General features: G+C 41.9%; 1 protein-coding gene and 4 long non-coding RNA genes across 6 annotated transcripts; 4 read left to right on the top strand and 1 right to left on the bottom strand.

Annotated features, from left to right (window-relative positions):
- Nucleotides 1-6360: 6360 nt before the first annotated feature.
- Nucleotides 6361-7128, bottom strand: LOC127303372 (ribonuclease 1-like). Its single transcript, XM_051334113.1, has 2 exons — nucleotides 7015-7128; nucleotides 6361-6942 (listed from the first exon to the last, which is right to left on the bottom strand). Exons 1-2 carry the CDS (start codon nucleotides 7126-7128, stop codon nucleotides 6361-6363), a joined length of 696 nt encoding a protein of 231 aa, XP_051190073.1.
- Nucleotides 7129-9688: 2560 nt separating this feature from the next.
- LOC127299300 (uncharacterized) lies at nucleotides 9689-11037 on the top strand. Of its 2 annotated transcripts, none has more exons than XR_007850369.2 (3): nucleotides 9689-10014; nucleotides 10502-10636; nucleotides 10872-11037. It is a non-coding gene; the product is annotated as an uncharacterized lncRNA (long non-coding RNA). The 2 variants fall into 2 exon arrangements; XR_007850370.2 differs by having other exon boundaries at nucleotides 10446-10636.
- Nucleotides 11038-11204: 167 nt separating this feature from the next.
- Nucleotides 11205-12068, top strand: LOC127299303 (uncharacterized). The gene is made up of 3 exons (XR_011745945.1): nucleotides 11205-11355; nucleotides 11471-11496; nucleotides 11935-12068. It is a non-coding gene; the product is annotated as an uncharacterized lncRNA (long non-coding RNA).
- Nucleotides 12069-12799: 731 nt separating this feature from the next.
- Nucleotides 12800-13195, top strand: LOC127299301 (uncharacterized). The gene is made up of 3 exons (XR_007850371.2): nucleotides 12800-12828; nucleotides 12924-13009; nucleotides 13122-13195. It is a non-coding gene; the product is annotated as an uncharacterized lncRNA (long non-coding RNA).
- Nucleotides 13196-18963: 5768 nt separating this feature from the next.
- Nucleotides 18964-19875, top strand: LOC139831258 (uncharacterized). Its single transcript, XR_011745944.1, has 2 exons — nucleotides 18964-19103; nucleotides 19510-19875. It is a non-coding gene; the product is annotated as an uncharacterized lncRNA (long non-coding RNA).
- The last annotated feature ends 1410 nt before the right edge of the window (nucleotides 19876-21285 follow it).

Raw genomic sequence — 21285 nt, 5'->3', positions numbered from 1 at the left:
TCAGCAGTTGCCTTCAACTTTCAACATGCATACCTCATGGATAATTGTCAACATAAAGTAATATGATGAATGCAAATAAGCAAGTATGTAAGAATCAATGCACAGTTGATACAAGTGTTTGCTTCTAAGATGGAAGGAAGTAGGTAAACTGACTCAACATAAAGTAAAAGAATGGCCCTTCGCAGAGGGAAGCATTGATTGCTATATTTGTGCTAGAGCTTTGATTTTGAAAACGTAAAGAGAGCATAAAAGTAAAGTTTTGAGAGGTGTTTGTTGTTGTCAACGAATGGTAGTGGGCACTCTAACCCTCTTGCCAGACAAACCTTCAAACAGCGGCTCCCATTTTATTTTATTTTTGGGTGGCACTCCTTCCAACCTTTCTTTCACAAACCATGGCTATCCGAATCCTCGGGTGCCTGCCAACAATCTCATACCATGAAGGAGTGCCTTTTTATTTTAGTTTTATTATGATGACACTCCTCCCCACCTTTGCTTTCTCAAGCCATGGCTAACCGAATCCTTCGGGTGCCGTCCAACAATCACATACCATGGAGGAGTGTCTATTTTTGTTAATTAATTTGGGACTGGGAATCCCATTGCCAGCTCTTTTTGCAAAGTTATTGGATAAGCGGATGAAGCCACTAGTCCATTGGTGAAAGTTGCCCAACAAGATTGAAAGATAAACACCACATACTTCCTCATGAGCTATTAAACATTGACACAAATCAGAGGTGATAAATTTTGAATTGTTTAAAGGTAGCACTCAAGCAATTTACTTTGGAATGGCGGAGAAATACCATGTAGTAGGTAGGTATGGTGGACACAAATGGCATAGTGGTTGGCTTAAGGTTTTGGATGCACGAGAAGCATTCCCTCTCAGTACAAGGCTTTAGGCTAGCAAGGTTATTTGAAGCAAACACAAGTATGAACCGGTACAGCAAAACTTACATAAGAACATATTGCAAGCATTATAATACTCTACACTGTCTTCCTTGTTGCTCAAACACTTTTACCAGAAAATATCTAGACCTTAAGAGAGACCAATCATGCAAACCAATTTCAACAAGCTCTACAGTAGTTCTCCACTAATTGGCTTAGACTACATGAAAAAAACTTAATCATGATCTACTTGAGAGCTCAAAACAATTGCCAAGTGTCAAATTATCCAAGACATGATGAGGCATTTTCTGTTTTCAACCAAATATAAATAAGTGCAATAGCTTCCAACTTTTATCATTGAACATTAAAAGTAAAACGAAGAACACGAGTGTTCATATGAAAAAGCGGAGCGTGTATCTCTCCCACACAAGGATTGCTAGGATCCGAATTTATTCAAACATAAACAAAAATAAAAGCACACAGACGCTCCAAGTAAAGCACATATGATGTGACCGAATAAAAATATAGTTTCAATAGAAGAAACCTGATAAGTTGATGAAGAAGGGGATGCCTTGGGCATCCCCAAGCTTAGACGCTTGAGTCTCCTTGAAATATGCAGGGATGAACCACGGGGGCATCCCCAAGCTTAGACTTTTCACTCTTCTTGATCATATATCATCCTCCTCTCTTGACCCTTGAAAACTTCCTTCACACCAAACTTCTTATAAACTTCATTAGAGGGGTTAGTACTCAAAAAAACTTGAATCCACCTTGGTCCTGTAGTGGCACATTGCAAGAACTCAATAAAACATTAGCTACAGCCCTCTACGTCTACAAAACCTCGCTTAAAGTCCACAAGAGACAATGCAAAAAACAGAGACAGAATCTGCAAAACAGAACAGCCAGTAAAGACGAATTTTAAATAAATATTTCCATTGCTCAAATCAGAAAACTCAAAACTAATGAAAGTTGCGTACATATCTGAGGAACACGCACGTAAATTGTCATATTTTTCTGAGTTACCTACAGAGAAAACAGCCCAGATTCGTGACAGATAGAAATCTGTTTCTGCGCAGAAATCTAAATCTAGTATCAACCTTCGATTAGAGGCTTCACTTGGCACAACAATACACAAAACTAAGACAAGGAGAGGTTGCTACAGTAGTAAACAACTTCCAAGACACAAATATAAAACAAAGTACTGTAGCAAAATAACACATGGGTTATCTCCCAAGAAGTTCTTTCTTTATAGCCATTAAGATGGGCTTAGCAGTTTTGATGATGCACTCCCAAGAAATAGTATTTGAAGCAAAAGAGAGCATCAAAAAGCAAATTCAAAACACATTTAAGTCTCACATGCTTCCTATGCATAGGAATCTTGTAAATAAACAAGTTCATGAAAAGCAAAGTAACAAGCATAGGAGGATAGAACAAGTGTAACTTCAAAATTTTAAGCACATAGAGAGGTGTATTAGTACCATGAAAATTTCTACCACCTATTTTCCTCTCTCATAATAATTTTCAGTAGCTTCATGAACAAACTCAACAATATAACTATCACATGCAGCATACTTTTCATGATTTCCAAACACATAATTTTTATCAAGTTCAAGAATAGTGAAATTAAAACTTTTAAACTTACTTTTATTAATAATATAACAAGGTAGTTGATCAATCTCAATAGATATGGGACTCATAGAATAAGTCAAGAACTCTCCAATCCCATTTTCATTAGTAGTACAATTAATATTATCAAGTAACATAGGACCATCATCAAGAGCTTTATCATAGACATTTGCCAAACAAAATTCTTTAGTACCATGCATTTCGACATCAGGCACAAACAAAGCATTATCATAAGATTTATCAAAGTAGCATGGATTATCATAGATAACAGTAGCATAATCATTCTCACAAGTATTACTCATAGGTACTATTTCAAGAGAATCCACAGGAACATAACATTCAACCTCTTCTGGTAAGCATGGAGGACAATCAAATAGTGTAAAAGATAAAGAGTTACTCTCATTAGAAGGTTGACATGGGTAGCTAATCCATTCTTCCTCCTTTTGTTCGTCGCTCTCCTCTTCTTTTTCATCCAATGAGCTTTCAGGTTCATCAATTTCCTCCTCTTTTTCATCCAATGAGCTTTCAGGTTCATCAATTTCTTCTTCCACCGGTTCCTGCAAATTGTGAGTGCATTCTTTTGCATTAATGTGTCTCTCTTTATAATCAAGGATATAAGGATTCCTACTGTAGCATTCTATGCAAGAATTAAGGATAGTAGAGACATAATCTTTAAGGTCCTTACAAACAACACAAGTTTCATAATTCTCAACCATGAAGGGTTCTATCTCGGAGGCTCCCATAAATAAGACAAATTGTTCTACCTCTTCGAACCCATAATGAATATAGCAATTCCGATTATAGCTCTTAATAAAAAATTCCTCACTAAAGCCACATTGAAATTTAAGATGTTTAGTGTCCTGTTGAGAGCAACAGTTTATATCATGGCGTTTAAGCAAGATTCTAGCCATTGTATTCAATTTTTCTATCATAGCACTCATTATTTTACCAGTTCTTGATTCTCTATAACAATTATAACATTCCATAAGATCCAAGTAGGTTGTTGGTTCTCCCATAACAGCAGTTTTTAATTTTTTGGTTTTTCAAATTTTTATGGATTTTTTGGGTATATGAGACAAATAAAACAAGACAAAAATAAACTAGACAAAAGTAAACTAAGCACAAATAAACTAGACAAAAGTAAACTAAGCAAAACAAAGTAAAACAAAATAAAAACATAGAGAGAGGTAGAGTGTACTTCCCAGGTGAACTTATGAGTAGAGCTATGCCTCCCCGGCAACGGCGCCAGAAAACAGTCTTGATGACCCACAAGTATAGGGGATCGCGATAGTCTTCGAGGAAAGTAAAACCCAAATTTATTGATTCGACACAAGGGGAGGTAAAGAATACTTATAAGACTTAACAACTGAGTTGTCAATTCAGCTGCACCTGGAAAAGCACTAGCAACAGGGATGATGTGAAAGTAGTAGTAATATGAGAGCGATAATATGAATAACACAGAAGTAATAGCAATATGAGAGCAATAACACCAGAAAATAGTTGATACTACTTCCAATGTCATGTAGAACGAGTATATGATGATGAAAGATGGACCGGGGTTCCCAGCTATCTACACTAGTGCTAACTCTCCAATAACAAGTAACAAGTGTTGGGTGAACAAATTACAGTCGGGCAATTGATAGGATTGAAATAGCATTAAGACAGAATATCAAGATCATTAATCATGTAGGCATGTTTTCCATATATAGTCGTACGTGCTCGCAATGAGAAACTTGCACAACATCTTTTGTCCTACCAGCCGGTGGCAGCCGGGCCTCAAGGGAATCTACTGGATATTAAGGTACTCCTTTTAATAGAGAACCGGAGCAAAGCATTAACACTTGGTGAAAACATGTGATCCTCACATCACCCCATCCCCTCCGGTTGTCCCGATTTCTGTCACTTCGGGGCCTTTGGTTCCGGACAGTGACATGTGCATACAACTTGTAGATACAATCTAAGCAATAAGTATAGAGCTCAAATCTAAGATCATGCCACTCGGGCCCTAGTAACAAGCATTAAGCATAACAAGATTGCAGCAACAATAACTTCACAAACTTTGTAGATAGACAATCATAACGTAACAATCCATCGGATCCCGACAAACACAACACCGATTACATCAGATGAATCTCAATCATGTAAGGCAGCTCATGAGATCATTGTATTGAAGTACATGGGGGAGATGATACCAACTAGCTACAGCTAGAACCCGTAGTCCATGGGGGAACTACTCACGGAGCATGATGGAGGCGATGGCGTTGATGGAGATGGCTTCCGGGGCACTTCCCCGTCCCGGCAGGGTGCCGGAACAGAGACTTCTGTCCCCCGAAACGGAGTTTCGCGATGGTGGCGGCGCCCCTGGAGTCTTTCTGGAGTTTCGTCAATTGGTACTGCGTTTTTAGGTCGAAAGGGGTTTTATAGGCGAAGAGGCGGCGCAGGAGGGTCGACAGGGTGGCCCCACACCAGGCCGGCGCGGCCAGGGTGTGGGCCGCGCGGCCCACCTGTGTGGTGGCCCCCTGGCTCTCCTCCGACTCCCCTTCGGTGTTCTGGATGCTTCCGGGAAAAATAGGATGTTTGGCGTTGATTTCGTCCAATTCCGAGAATATTGCCCGAACAGCCTTTCTGGAACCAAAAACAGCAGAAAACAGGAACTGACACTGTGGCATCTTGTTAATAGGTTAGTTCCGGAAAATGCATAAAAACATTATAAAGTGCAAGCAAAACATGTAAGTATTGTCATAAAACAAGCATGGAACATCAGAAATTATGGATACGTTGGAGACGTATCAGCGGCGAGGCACTGTTGTGGCTCGACCGCGCCGGGGACTCCAGCCACGGAGACCATAGCGCCTCCTCCCCAGGCGGAGTGCGGGTCCGGAGCCACCCGCCGCTGCTCCGCCGCAGCAGCCCGGAGCTGCGCCTCCTCCCTGAGGCGTTGCTCCCTCTCCTGCCAGGCGAGGCGCTTGGCCTCCTCCGTGCGGCACTTGGCCTCCTGCTGCTGTTGCTCCTCGCGGCGGAGCCTGGCCTCCTCCTCCCGCCGGGCCGCGCGGGCCTGGTCGTACAAGGCCCAGGCCTCGGTGTCCTCGACCTCCTGCCGGGCCGCCTCCTCCATTGCGGAGGTGCGAATGACCGGTTGGAGTTGCGGCCACTTCGCTTCCTCCTCCGCCACCGATATTATCAGCGCGACATGGAGGTCGGGGTCCTCTTCCGAGGACTCCGGCTTGGGCTGCAGCAGCGGCGGCGCCGGTTGCGGCAATGCCGCGCCGCCGCGGGCGGCCTCTCCGATGTGGAGACCGCCGCGGTTTTCTCCGGCCCGCAGCGCCGGCGGAGGGCGGCGGCTGCTGCTGGCCTCCTCATCGTTGGCTCCGGGAGCGAACCGTCGCTTGGGGGGCCATGGCGGCGGTTCACGTCTCGGAGAGTGGGGAGTGGACTGGAGGGTCAGATCCCTCCAGTCCACATTTAATAACCTGCCGCGGTCACCGACTGGTGGGCCCAAGGGAGACGAGCAGGCGAGCATCCGGACGCTGCCGGACACCGCGTGTCATCCGCGGCCACGCAAACTCGGGCCAGATTTGAGCCGGGTTTGCGTCATTCCGGACACCGCGGCCATCCGCATTTGCGGTGCGTTGCCGCGTTGGGCCGCGTTTTGTGCGGTTCGACCCATCCGGACGCGCGGACGCGAGATGGGTCGCTGCGTTGGAGATGCCCTAAATGGGCCGAAACCGGCACATTCGGTTCAAAAATGAGTCGGCAGATGAAGTGACATAAATAGATGCCGGTAAATGGGAAAATAAGAACCGGACATGAGCGAGCATGATCAGTTTATTCTGTCAATTAAAGGGCAACACCAAGTTAGAAAGCAGGGAACTCGATCCTGTTGCCACATGGCATTGCGGTGGGCGAGATGGGACACTCCACGATCCGTGAGGCGGCTGCGTCGACGCAGAAGTAGAGGTGGTAGAGCTGGCTGTTACCGGACTCGTCGCGGTTGCAGGCCACGAACGGCTCGAACCCCGTCCCCTCCCGGATCGCATCCCTGATCGCGCTGAGCGTGTAGTAGCCGCCGTCGGGCGAGATGCCGGCAGAGGCGAGGGCGTCCAGGACGCGGAGCTGGTCGCGAAGGTGGAGCGCGGCCTGGAAGTAGCCGTGCTCGTTGAAGAGGTTCTGAGCGCAGGTGCCGTGCTGTTCCCACTCGCGCGCCCACACCTGGAGCCCGTCCTCGCTGGGGCATGCCAGGGACGGCCAGTTGGTGCGCAGGCTGCTCAGCAGGTCGCTCACGTTAGAGGGGTCGAACTTGCTGTCGGGGTTGCAGTCCTGTGGGTAGGTCCCGTCGTCGCGGCTGGGCCACATTCCCTGGATCCCGAAGTCCGCCGCGGGCTTGCCGGACCGCGGGTAGCAGCAGCTCTGCTTCGTGTCGCAGTAGGACCCCGGCCACTGCACATAGCCACATAGATATCAGCAACGCACCGTCTACGGCGAACTGAACTAGCTAGCCGGGGTACTCACCTGCAGCACGAGGTAGAAGAAATCGTAGTCCTGCGCCGCCGCCGGCATGCACCCTACAGTGGCCAGAACGAGCATGGCGGCCAGGGAGAGGTGCGCCTGTGCCCTCGGCCTCATGGCAACTGGTTCTCTAGCTAGCTCTAGCTAGCTTGCTTGAAGATGGAAGAGGAGCGGAGCCCTACTCTGATCTGGAATCTGGATTAATTAGCTGGTGTGTGCGCGCGTGCTAAGGTGAGGATCGTGTGTGGATTTATAGCATTAATTCATGTCAACGTACTATGTCATATTCTATTTGCGAGCATACCACGCGCTCGATTTTGTTTTTTGGCTTGCATTCCACGAGCATAAGCCGCAAGCCCGCAATGTGTACATACAATACGGGAGAACCGCCACTGTACTCGTATGATCGTATCTCCTCATCTTGCACCGACAGCCTTCAGCCAAACACCATTTCGTTGGCCTGTACTACCTCCATCTCAAGGTTTAAAGCTTATATTTTTTTAGAAAGTTAAACTATGTTAAGTTTGACTAAGTTTTTATAAAAAATCATTAACATGAAAAGTACAAAATCAATATCATTTGATAGATAATGAAATATATTTTCATATGGTACATACAAAATATCATATTTATTCATAAATTCTTCTAAATATTTGGACAAACTTTACTTCGTTTGACTTTCTAAAAAAATATAGGCCTTCAACCTTGGGATGGAGGTAGTAATTATTTCAAATATATAAAGACTAGCTAGAAATAATAGAAATTAAACAATGAACTACACACATGCATATTTTATCAATGACACATGAAAGGTTCAAGTTGCTAACCGCGATCGAGGAAAAATAAATGAGAAAGCTCAAGTGTGGCTCGGACACTTCATATCATGTTTCTTTCTATCTCTCGGGCATTTCATCGAACACCTTCTATGCATAAGAGGAACCAAAATCAAACCAACCACCCACTTGTGAAGGTTGTGAAGAAAGTGGCACCAAATGACTAAGTGAGTGTGCTGAACGGGTATATATAGGGGAGGGGCTTTAGTCGCGGTTGGCCAGGCCAACCGCGACTAAAGGCGTGCACCAGCTGGCCACCGAGCGCCCTGGGCCAGGCCTTTGGTCGCGGTTCGCCTCCCGAACCGCGACTAAAGATCCCATTAGTCACGGTTCGAAATATTTGGGGACTAATGGGGCTGGATGGAAGGCCCTTTTTCCTCCAGTGAATGCACGTGCGTTGCTACGAATAAATAAATATAAAAATTTGGATGTGGCGAAGTTTGTACAATCCAATTTCAGATCGACGTGTTTTCAAGATTGAAGGGAGGTTACGCCATCTTAAAAGTTTATGTGGTGCCGATTTTTATTATCAATATTAAAAGGAAATGGAGGAGTATAAACAAACCAACCATTTGCTATCCCTACTTAAAAATGGGATTGTTTCACATATTTAAGCCCCATTTTTTCCCTCTTGAGTAACGCTCATGTGATCCATGGAATGTTTTTTTATACTATTGCCTGAAACAACACTCCATAAACATTTAACTTAGCCACAAATTCTACCAGGAAGTCTATATGTACTAATAGATTACTTACATAGTCATGTACTATTTTTTTTATTATAGTTAACTAAATTCCATTCGTTATTCTTTATACTTATTTCGTTTTATGTGTAGATCTTTCTAAGATAAAGAATGCATATGGTGACGACAATCCTATTGTGCAAAAAAAAAAAACTGAAACAAGGTAATCGGTTTTAGAAAACCATCACCAGCAAGCTAGCTAGCAGCACATCTTGTGTTATATGTCAACCTCATTTGGTCGAACAAACAGCGGCAAGCTAGCTACACCGCTGATAGAAAGCTTCAACAAGATATCATTACTTCTATAAATGTTCAAAGACTACCCTCTCAACCAGGGGGTCTGAAGGGGCAAACGAATCTGGGCCGTCCAATCCACATGCAACAGTAATTTTTGAGTCCCACTTTTCACAGCAACCGTCGGATGCGGTAAATTTTTTCTCACTCTTTTTTTGTCTAAATTGGTCCATGACGGATGGGGCCTCGCGGGCGTGGGGTCAGCGAGCAGAGTCCGCCAGGTCGTTCGCTCAGGTCTCCTTTCTCCCCTCGTTTTTCTGTGCGCGTGGTGGCGATGAAAACCCTAGATCGGCCCGATGTCTCCTCTTTCTCGTCTCCGCCTCCCGCCTCCCGCTCTGAGCCGCCTCCCGCTCCTCTCTCCTGCTCCTCTCCTCTCTCCAGCTCCGGCGCAGGAAGAGCGGCGCTCGAGCGACCGCGGCGGATGGACGCGGGGGCAGTCAGGGAGCGTGGTCTGCGGCGGCTGGACGCGGGGGCCGACGCGGGGGCCGGCGACAGCGTCGTCTGGATGCGGCGGCGGCTGGGCGTCTCTCCCTGGCTCCCCAATCCCGTCTCTCCTCCTCCGCCCCTCTCTCCCCGCCCCAGCCCCATGTGAGGCCGGAGAGGGCAATCCCAGGCCGGAGTCGCGGGAGCTTGCCGCCGATGTGCAGCTCGTCCGCCTGTGGGGGGCCCGCCGGAAGCTTCCTCCTCGACAGATGCTGGTGCAGAGCAGAGCGACGAGCCGCCGGAGCTCGTCGCGCGTATGCAGCTCGTCCGCCTGTGGGGGCCACGCGCCGGTCGCCCACGGCCTTCCTCCCCGTCTCGTATGAACTGAAGTTTCTGTTTCTACAAACAATTATTCGGCATGTTTTGTTTCGATTCTAGATGATCATATCATAATCCAACCTAGATGTCCTTTTATTGATTCGCTATATGTAAACTGGGTATTATACAGGAGCAATTTTGTTACTCAGAATCACTCTGAATATTTTGATCTGCTGGTATTATTATATAGGACCTGATTGGGTATTGCTCTGTGTAGGGATGCATCATGAGAAGGTGGAGCTGGCGTCGTCGTAGGCATAGTTGTACGCTGCCTCCCAGGTTGAGCATGGCTGCTCACTGGCAACCAGGATTCGACGGCGGTGAAGATCTAGGTAATTTTTCTAAATTTTTATGGTACTGCGCATTCAGGGAAGAATAGGATGTGAGGAAGCTAGATTGTCTTTCTTTGTTTGTGTCGGTGGTCCATGGATCTGTGAAGATGTGAGGAACTTAGAAAAAGCCCTAGGTAATTTTTCTAAAATTAATGATACCCGAATTCCTTGTATAACCATAAACTTGGCATACATTCATTTGTCCGTTGTCTTTCTTTGTATGTGTCGGTGGTCCATGGATCTGTTTTGCCGCGAAATATAGTCTCATTATTACTTCACATATTTTTTTAGAGAGATTGATAATTCCTCATGATCATACCTTTTTGGGAGAGCAAATTCTTAATCCTAGCTAAGCCAAGCATTCCAATTGTTCATAAATGAATACTGTGTAATTGCAATGCGTGATATAAAATTTATTACGTACCTTGCAGGAATAAAGCACTCCCCTAGCTCTCGTCTGATCCCTTTCACCAATGTTTACTTTCAGTACCTTGGAAGAATAAAGCACCAGGATGTGCCCGCGTTGGCGGCAAAGAACATGGAGGTTGTGGTCTGCGGTTGCAGTTCAGCCTGCTCAGCAAGGCAGCAATGGATCCTTCTTCGCCTAGAAATGGCCAATTCTGTATGTAACGTGTTAATTTCTTTTGCTCGATACTTTAATAACCCCTAATTCTTGGTACTGTATTCTTTTCCCTTGTATGCTACTTTTTGACCATTATTTTCCGACTTGACATATTTTTCACTTCTAGAGCAATACATTGCCACCACCTTTATATGCTATAATATGTGTGAGTAGATGTGGTCTTTTAAGTTGTTAAATCTCTCCATTATAACATGATATCTTCTTTTCTTTACAGGTCAAGACATCATTTCCAAATACAGAGTATTCTGTCCATCCAAATTGGTGCATCTAGCCAAACAATTCTTGATGTTGCTTTGAGCTAGCTGCATGGTTCAGAGATGGTTCTTCATTTCGGCTTCTCTTCATTTGTGGCTTGTACTGGCTGCTTCTTTCAGAGCTTATGTGTGAGTTTCCCTCTTTTCAAATTCCCCTCTGAACCTACTAATTTTTTTGATGATAGATGCGAGCGCCATATGGACACTCCAGTTTCCCTAACCCATTTGGATGTTTAGCAGATTCACTAACAGCGAGTAACCTGCAACATTGCAGGGGGTGGTGCAGTATTTTGAGTTTCAGTTTGAGTGTGTTCTAATCGATTTGCGTCCTTATTGATGTATTGATGCATTGCAGGGTGCACTACCGGGCGATGGCGGGGCGGCGAGGCCATGCCCGAGAAAGATATGTCCACTGCCGTGCACACTCCAGTCCTGCAGATTCAGGTAGATATTATATTTGCAGGTAGGATTTGGATATTTAGCAGATTGACTAACAGCGAGCAACCACCATTGTGTTTGTGAACTGCAGCTATGCTCATCCTATTTCTTTCCCTTGCAGATTTCCCTATCTCCATATGCAAACAGGTTGAAATGAGAGTCTTGCGATTGAGCACAGACATTTTGAATTACCTGAGTGTTGTTGCAATTTTCTGCTATTTTATGATATACTGATTTCAGTACTAAAATTTTCTAGCTTGCAACAACATTAATGCTAATTAATGGTAACTTTTATAGGCTAAACCTTGCAGTCACTAATGATCGCCTTCAACTTAGCAGATATTTGTATTTGTTCACAGAGAGAAGTTCACTGAATGATTTCAGTGTGCGTTCTCTTCCACAATAGAGTTTGCTCTAGCTCTTTAATATCTTGTTTGCATTTTTTTTTAGTTTCAGTAGGTAGTACAGAAATGATAAAATTTTATGCTTTTTAAAGTTTTTTTATATCTAAATGGAAGTATGGAAGGAATCTGTAATATTTTTTTTGTCCTTCATGGCGATGTGTCATTGTTTTATTTGTTATAGGACGAGGAAGAGGGCGGCATCAGGCAAAAACCAGGAAGGCAACATTTGAAATCATTTGTGCACTCTCTGGTGGCTGGTGACTTTCTACCTTCGTCAGGTGTCCGGGATTCCTAGCATCCATGAACATTGCAGCCCATAGGTATCCTCATGTATGCTCCCCAATCTATTTCCCTTTTTTCTTCCCCATGCTTTCTCGATTATTCGATGCACTTGGGCATCCTCACAACAGTCATAATTTGCACATTATATATGCTCACAACAGTCATTCAATATAGCTATGCAAGCCAGCAAAAACGAACTGGATTACATGTATGAATATATTCTTTTATTTTCCCTAACCGCGATCAGTGACTATTTCTGTAGCCATAGCTCATCATGTGTTAACATGTGACATTTAAACTAATCTTTTTTATGTTAGTGAAGTTTACTGCAAGTTTTACACCTCCTAGCTGTCAACAGTTCAAGCTGCAGTCGTGTAGAAAGTGTCAAAATGGTTTACCAATCCATACGCAATTATGTTCAAAGAAAGCTGTTAGGGAAGTATATTGTTTGGTCTTGTTTGCTAGCAAGGCGGTCTTACTGCAATTATTCATTTTATATCTTGTGTTATTTGTTACTGTGTGTGCCTTTCCGAAGTAAAGGAAACAGTTGTGACAGTGCCATGTTCCACTACTGTTGCTTACATTTTATATTGACGTATTCGTAGTAGGAAAACTTCCTCACCCCCTCCATACACGATGTTGTCTCTCTCATTTCTTCTCATAAATTCATTTTTATTTGCATCTAGGGTTTCGATGTCCAGAAGATTCTTACACGGTCTTTTCTTTAATTGATCATTTTGCATTAATCATTTTGTCAAACCATTGCCGTTCATGGTGCTCATGGATGATGCAAGTATGCCCGTCCTTGACACCTTTTTTCCATTTTATTTTCCCATATGATATGTCCTTGAATTAATTGACATTTGGTGTCATTTGATGTCACTGTAGCCCTGCTCCTCGCCATGCCTAGGAGAGGGTGTTGACAAGTTGAGCCCTCAATTGTTGGATGTTACTACCAAAATTGATCCATGCAGGTAGAGCTCCTTTTTCCCTTCTTTGCTTCCCTCCGTTCTTCCTCAAATTGTATTTAGATTTGTTGTATTGGTGTATGTTTTGATTAATATCCGTTGTTTTTGAATAATACAGAGCACCACCTGCAGGAGTTTTCTTATATAATGACCCACAAGTACTTCTTAGGCAGTATGATATATGATCTGGATGGAAAATCTGATGTAAGAGTACTATCAATTCGCATACCTAATTATTTCCATGCATACTGCACTTTTCTACCCCTAAATGTCTGACTGGTATTGAGAGGAATGGATAAGTAGTGGAGGGCTGATATGGGTGTTCTTGTTTAAATTTATCTTCAGTTCCTCACATGTATTGTTATATTTTCCTCTAAAAATGATTAGATGTGTTTGGTCTAACTATTATGAAATTGCTTCCACGTATCAGATCTGTTGAGAAGTTGTGAGATTTCCAAGATGAGTGAAGACTTGGATAAATGGGATGTTTTAATTATTTTTTACTGAGAGATATAGAGGCTAATAATTTAGGTAACTTGATTCTTCAGAACATGTGGGAAATAAACAGAGTTTTGACTTGCAACTAATTCTTAGTACTTACCATGTTTTCCCGCAAACCAGACACACATTGTCTGAAATGAATGTAGATCAAGCTGACTGCTGGAATGATGAGATGGTGTATGAATGTAGATCAAGCTGACTGCTGGAATGATGAGATGGTGTTCTGGTACTAACTTCTCCATTGTGGCTAGCTGGTTAGGAAAGGAATAAATAGTACTTAGATAATAAATAGTATGGTGTTTCTTCCCGCTAATACAGTTTTAGATGATAACTAGACAATCGGTAAATCAAATGAATGATTATTCATGTACATGCTTGATGCCTTAGGTCTAGCTTGATAAGAGAGAAAGAACATGTTTATATCCGCATAACCATGATTATGATGTCAAACAAATGACTATGCTTTCCTTTTCGAGTTTTTTTTTCATTTATATGAGCTGTATTTTCTAATGGAACATATGCTAATAATAAAACTCATGTGTGATTATATTTCCTGCCGGTGATTCCGGGCAAAGATGTAGTGATGATCCATGATCCCCTACCCGCCTCTAGCCCGGCGCTGGGCTGATTGAACCAGAGTCCCCAGGCACACTGCAGGGCAGCGACCACATTGGTTTTCATGTTCTGTATAGCAACTGTTGTGTAATACTCCAAATTGACGAAATAAATGTTTGAGCTTTTTTTAAGTGCAAGTAATATTATGACGACCTAAGACAAGTTGAGATATGAAATTATATCTTTATAAAGCTTCAGTGTGGTTGGCTAAAACATGAAAACTATGGAAAAATAAAAAAAACTAAAATAAATTTTGTGTCCTAGAGCATGAACACTGGAGCTACAGTTAGTAGGTTTAACCCATCGTCAGTTACTCTAAGCACTGTTGCATATATTATTGTTTTATATTCTGGTATAAGAATAGCACATCTTCATTAACAATTCTCCATTTGCACATCTTCACTAAGCCATTTTGCCGCTGAAGCTCAGCTAGACCAACATGTATCTTCAGTCAGGTGCCCAAATCAATAGCTGCATTTTTTATTTGCTAAATTTGGCGTCCTTGAATATCTGAATGTACACTATCACTTTGGATTCTTGTCATTTTGGTTGTACCAACGAAAATTTTGGTTTAAAGATGATGAGTTTCGGAATGTGGTTAGCTCTGAGTACTGTGCCACTGTTATATTCTCTCTTTGTAGTTGAATAATTAGCATGACTCCATAGACCCCTTAGCTCTATATGCATTATTGTTCTTTAGTTTTAGCTGTGTTGATTATACCACTTTTGTTTTCTTTCCCATTGCAGCTAAATGATTAGCTAGACCGTTTGGACTGAATAATGTTCCACGTGAGAGAAATAGCATGCTAATATTATCCTGAAATAATAGCATAGGGGGGGGGGGGGGGGGGGGACGAGTGCTATGTGTGTGTTCAATTTTCATGACTATGAAACTCAGCTCATCCTTTCTTTGATTCTGCACTTTGACACTTGGTTTCTTTGATTCTGCACTTTGATAATTGGTTTCTTGATTTAAACTCAGTATGTTTTAAGCTATGCTTCCTCTGCTCATTACTTCTAATACTTGGATACTTTGATTCTGCACTTTGATGCTTGGTTTCTTTGATTCATCCTTGCATAGAATTGCCTTTATGGAGCTATTGGCTATTCGGTTCATTTGGCCTATTTGAATTTTTCCCAGTTTTTTTTCTTTTATTTCGGAGCAGCCAATTGACTAAAATAGCGCATTACTTTGAGTTGACTGAAATCAATGAAAATTTGAGACATCAAGAATAATTTCAAAATCAAGCTAGGTCCAAGGATGGACAATTTCATAGCTGATGGTTTAATTTTACAAATTGGGGTTTCTCCATGGATTTTTCTTGTTCATACTTCTGTAAATTGTTATTTGTCGGCCGATGTAGAATTACTGATGCAAAAGGAGAGAATCATTTGATTTTAGTGGCCGATACGGAATTACAGGAATAAAACGGCATATCTAAATGCAGATTTTCCAGTGTCTTCTCTAGACCCTGTGTCTTTATAGTGTACCTTTAATTCAATATAATGCTAGAGAACTTTAAGGCCCGCGGATTCAAATGGGACTCTACAAAATAGCCCAGAATCTTAAAGTTAGTCTACTCAACCGTTATCGCTGAGCAAAGAATGTACAATAGCCTAAACGATCTCAGTACAGAAAACTGAAGTGGCCTACATACGCTTCCTATAACTGTTCTATTTTGCAATTACACTATATCTGGTACTTGATCAGCACCATGCCAGTGATTTAAATCCTTTTCATATGCACGGTAGGTCATATAGCTCAGTTATAATTTTTGCAGATTTTTTTGTCATTTTAATTTTCTATATATAATTATATATATTCATGGTAATATAACAAAGAGAAATATCAGCACAAAATAGATTTATTGTTTTGATGTGCATTGTGCAATTATACTCTGGTTATATAAAAGTTATACTCCTGTTGGTACAACTAGCTGCTGCTGCAGTTAGTTAGTGTACCTTAAATTTCAGCTCGATTTTACATGTGCCTTCCTATACGGGTTTAGTGACACATAGCCAGTTTTATTGGGCATGATTCTGCGGATGTAGCAAATTTCTAACACACGGATTCATGAGTGCTGCAAATTTATATACTGAAAATTTATATATAGTGCTTGTGTACTGGTGCATCGGGGGAGAATTTCTTCATTGGACTAGGTGATCATATTTTTCTGCAAGTAGCTTATTCATGTGGTCTTAATAATGCCAATAAACTGATGAATATTTTTCTTGTGATTTGAAGATTTGGTTTGCAAGCATAGCATATATGCATGTGCGTGAGCAATTGAAATGTCACTTGAAAACAACTCTTGTTGATGAAAACTATTTCTGTTGTTACTTATGATGCAGAGAATGTCCATGGTGTGCTTATGGTGTGCTTACTGGTCCCATGGTATGGTGGCGTTGAGAAATATGTATACTTTCATTGAGTATGTCCGCACCAGAGTCCAAAACCACGGGTGAAAGGTAATATAATCAATCTTTGTTTTGATATATTTCTTGCATTCTCAGGATTTTTTAAAATGTGAGGACTGTATAGTTCGTTGTGTCTAGGCATATCTTGCGTAGGTGCACATACGCATCTCTGTTCAATGTACCATGGACATGCTCTCATGTTGCCCAAACTGATACTGATTTTTTTTTACGTTAGTGTTGTTTTCTGATGTTGGTTCGAAGCTAAAAGTGGAAGTGATGAGCTGACGTGTATTTGGTGTGACATATTGGATCGCTCTGTCATTGAAGCTTTACTCAGAATGCAGCATTATGTTTGTTAGGTTAATGCAACTCCACTCTATAGATTGGTTTTAGTGGGTTGCTTTGTTTTGGTTAGGTGTTTTCTACACTATTATTTGATCTTCTAACGCAAACATGGTATATGCCGACTAATGGCAAATATGAGCTATATGTTCCAAATAATGATTTTTTCCACAGATCTGACAAAAAGGGAGAATACCGAGAAGAGTGTGTTGAGGGATAGAGGACGGCCGAGGAATCATCTAGCTTACTGAAGCAAAGGTAGTTATCTTGAATAAGATATGCATTTTCCTGCTTAATTATTTTTATTTCCTCTTATAAACCTGTTGAATGAATGTGGTCCAATTATTTAATCCTACAATTTTTAGGGATGGTTCCTTGAAAAGTGCAACGACAGTGCCATGTTCAAGTATTCCTAGCTACATCGCTTCAGTTGGTCCACATGACTGAATGGGGATGTCTCTTCAGATTAAGGTAATAAGTACCATGTTCAGCAATTTCGGTTTGTCGGTTTGTCCCCGGTCATTTCATACAATGTTTCCTAAATCAAAATATATACTGGCCTTGGAGTGTCCAGTTGCATGAAACAAGTGTGCCTCATGTATTTTGTTCTTCTACAGTTTGGGGATATGACTATTTTCTTTGCAGTCGCTTAGTAGCCTCCATTAAATATCTTTTCAATCGTGAGCTCCTTGGCAGCAGAGGCAGACGGCGTTGCTTGATGGCCCCCATTCTATCCCCTTTCCGATGCATATGCAAATTTTATTGTGCATCGTTTTTAGTTAAAACCGTGAGCTCCTCTGCTCAGCTTTATTCTGTTGCCCCATTTACATTACTGATTTCATTATGTAAGCATGCGAGAGGGAGGCTTGAGCATGTGCAAAGAAGTTATTACTTGCTAACTTAAAATATTCACTGCAAAAAAATATTGCACACACGTCTTTTTTATCCTATTGGGAAATGGATCAGATAGTTTTCTTTTTATGAAAGCAATATTTTTTCTTGTTGAGAGCCTCTGTGCACGGGAATGATCAAATTTCAGTGCTTGTGGTTTAATTATCTGATTAGGTAGGCCGCGCGAAGAAGCAGCGAGGAGGATGGAGCTGGAGCTGCACCGGGAAGAAAGTGGTTTGGCCAGAAAATTGAACTCAATTTGCACGAATACTTATTTGCAGTAGCAGGTTTCAACAAATGGTTCTTCTGGGTAACCATCTCATTGAAATGAGGGAGCATGAGAGGCGTGTGGTCACCACCTGCATATCCAACCAAATTGTTCAGTGGAAGTATGAATCAGGTAATTATATTCTTACACCTGCAGTATGTCAGCTTTTGTGGTTAATGAGCTTGCGTGTGATAGTAATAATTTTCCCCTAACATTTTCCTGTGATCTCTGCAGGCTGGGAGTGCTGGTACTCTCAGAACAAGGGCAAATCTCTACTCTGTACAATTTCAACCTGATTCTCCCTCGCTCCATTGCAATTGGCTTAGCTGACCATAATATTTAATAATACGATCTTCCCAACATATGAGTCCCTTATTGTATATTAGCGGGACACACAAAAATTGTTAGCTATGCTGAGTATTTAGATGCATCAACCATAGTATCTGGTTTTCCACTGAATTATTTACTTATCCTACCAGTATACATATATAACCATGTGGTATAAATAAGATAATTAAGCTATCTAATTGTGTGCTTCAATCTTTCCTTTTTATCTATTAATTATTAGATAGGCTAAGTACATAATTTAAGACCATAGGTTGGTGTTTTAGATTAAGGGTTGGTGATTAGCAGCATGTGTTTAGGTGAAGAGCATCTCGGGATCACTCTTTGCATTTTTATCGTCTGCATTCACCATTGTGCACGTATATATGTTGTTTTTGAGAGATACATTTTGCTTGTGTGATATCATTCTTGAGAAAAAATTACAGTGCATTGTTCTGCTACATGTTTGGTGTTTCGGCTTACTGCCTTAGTAAGAAACTATTTCTCAAGCAGAGGAATACAATTATATTGCCTATTTGCCTTCTTCCAGTTTCATTTAGCTTGCAATATATGCACCATACCATTTCTTGTGCAAATACAGAGCTGTCCATCCAAATTTGTGCATCTAGCCAAGCAATTCTTGATGTTGCTTTGAGCTAGCTGTATGGTACAGAGATGGTTCTTCATTTCGGCTTCTCTTCATTTGTGGCTTGTACTGGCTGCTTCTTTCAGAGCTTATGTGTGAGTTTCCCTCTTTTCAAATTCCCCTCTGAACCTATTAATTTGTTTGATGGTAGATGCGAGCGCCATTTTGACACTCTAGTGTCCTGGTCAATGTAAATGCTTTGGGGGTGTTAACTTCTGTTTAATCCATTTATTCTCCGCATGAAGTCCTGCACAGATCTAGCCTCGTTTTGTTCCCCATCTACATTACTAATTTCATTAGGAAAGCATGGAGATGGAGGTTTGAGCATGTCAAGAATATCGCTGCTTATTTACTTTGTTTCACTGCGAAGCATATATTGCACTTGTGCCTTCTCTTCTATCTTACCGGGAAATGGATTGGATAGTTTCCTTTTTATGAAATAAATATTATTTTTGTTGAGAGCCTCCATGCATGGGACTGATCAAATTTCACTACTTGCAGGTTCCCTCCTTTCTTACTCCTCGGTCCATCGAGTATTCATAAGTCGTTGTTTGCAAGTTGCAGATCAACCAGAAAGCCTTTGCGCAACCCAACGACGGCTATAGTGCTGCTTTTCATCTTGTACATGAAGTTAGCATGTTCTTCTGGATGTTCCCGCACTAGCTTCTGGCCATGCTACCTTATAATATGCAATTAGCAATATCCACCAAGTGATTGAGGTGCCACATGTTTGCTTTTGTATGCGTCTTAGGTTAATTATTTTATCTAAGAACTTCAAATCGAAGACTCCAAGTAGCATGTTTATGTAGCACCCAGACAATGCTTCTATCTAACAACTTCGAATCAAAATATCCAAATTGTTTCTTCTGTTGCATGAAGCTGGTAATGTAATTTGTGCATTTAAGCACCATATCTTTCATATATTATTTGTAATCTATCTGTATTATAGTAAAAGCTACTAATTTGAAGCCAGGTGATAGCAGCTGATGTTTATTGATACTTCAATCTCAGAGATAAATTAATTATTTCTGGATGTGGGTTAAAGATAAAGAAAAAAACAAAAGAGTGGTAATGCCCACCTGTTGAGATCAAGTAACAATCCAACCGTAAAATTTAAAACCACTTAGTGTGCTTGCAGGAAGTAGGGTATAAGGATGTACAATTTTGAAGTTGATTGTTTAATTGTTCAAAATAGAGCTTCAAAGGGGCATATTCTCAGTGCCATTACCTTTTTAGATTGTTGTTTTGTAAGGGTGGAAAAGGAGGGGTGCAATAGCGCCATTGATTCTGAGAAGATGGCTTTATACGCGCCGACGCCTCCGCTCCCTCGCCACATCACGAAAACGACCCCTCCGTTTTCTACGTCTAATTTAAAAAAAAACATCGACCTAAATGTTTTTTTCCTTTATAGATCATTCCTCCCATCTACAATTTTTCGTCCCAAAACATGACAACGTGTAGCTTGCACACAAAAAACAAATGATGTGTGAATATCACACGTCTTATGTTGTGTTTTGTTCTACGTATTTTTTTACCACACGTCACATATGGTGATACTTTCGGAGAAAGTAGTGTAGATTCAAAGATACAACATAGCCATGTCCATAATTTTCTTCACATGTTTTGGAAACTCAAATGTGCAAGTAAAACGAAATAAGAAATCGCAACCACTTTTCGGTCATGGCAACTGGATTGCCCAAAGGAAAGTGGAAGAGATATCGAGAGCACTACCCAAATGAAAGTACAAGGGCCGTCGAGGGCGTTTCCTCCAACGAAACACACTACATGCTATTATACCTCACCATAAGACGCCCCGTCGGATACTATTCTACTCGATCCAAAAGCTCTACTCCAACCTTCGGTACTAAAATAAACCAAATCCTATGGGTAGCCTCCGCCATTTGCGCGATAGCACAACGGGTATTATTTGAAAGTTATTAAAACACCGTCCATAGGTACACTTAAACATTGCGATGAAACACAAATGTGCACGTGAGAAAATAAGAAATCGCAGCCACTTGGCCATAATATTTCTGTGATGGCAAGTGGATTACGCAAAAGAAAGTGAAAGAGATATTGAGGGCATTACCCACATGAGAGTACAAGGGATGGTTCAGATCATACGAGGGGCAGAAGGAGCCGTGGCATGGGAGCAAAGGGAGTAGCCAAAGGACGGTGCAGGGACCATCGAGAACATTTTCTCCAACTCACGCCATCAAATGATGTTATAGCTCGCCTGGATGGCCACCCAACCCGAATGCCCTCCCTTTACCACTA

This window comes from Lolium perenne, chromosome 5 (assembly GCF_019359855.2).
Source record: "Lolium perenne isolate Kyuss_39 chromosome 5, Kyuss_2.0, whole genome shotgun sequence".
Lineage (NCBI taxonomy): Eukaryota > Viridiplantae > Streptophyta > Magnoliopsida > Poales > Poaceae > Lolium > Lolium perenne.
Note: the sequence above shows the minus strand (reverse complement) of the source record. Positions and strands in the feature narration are given on the sequence as shown.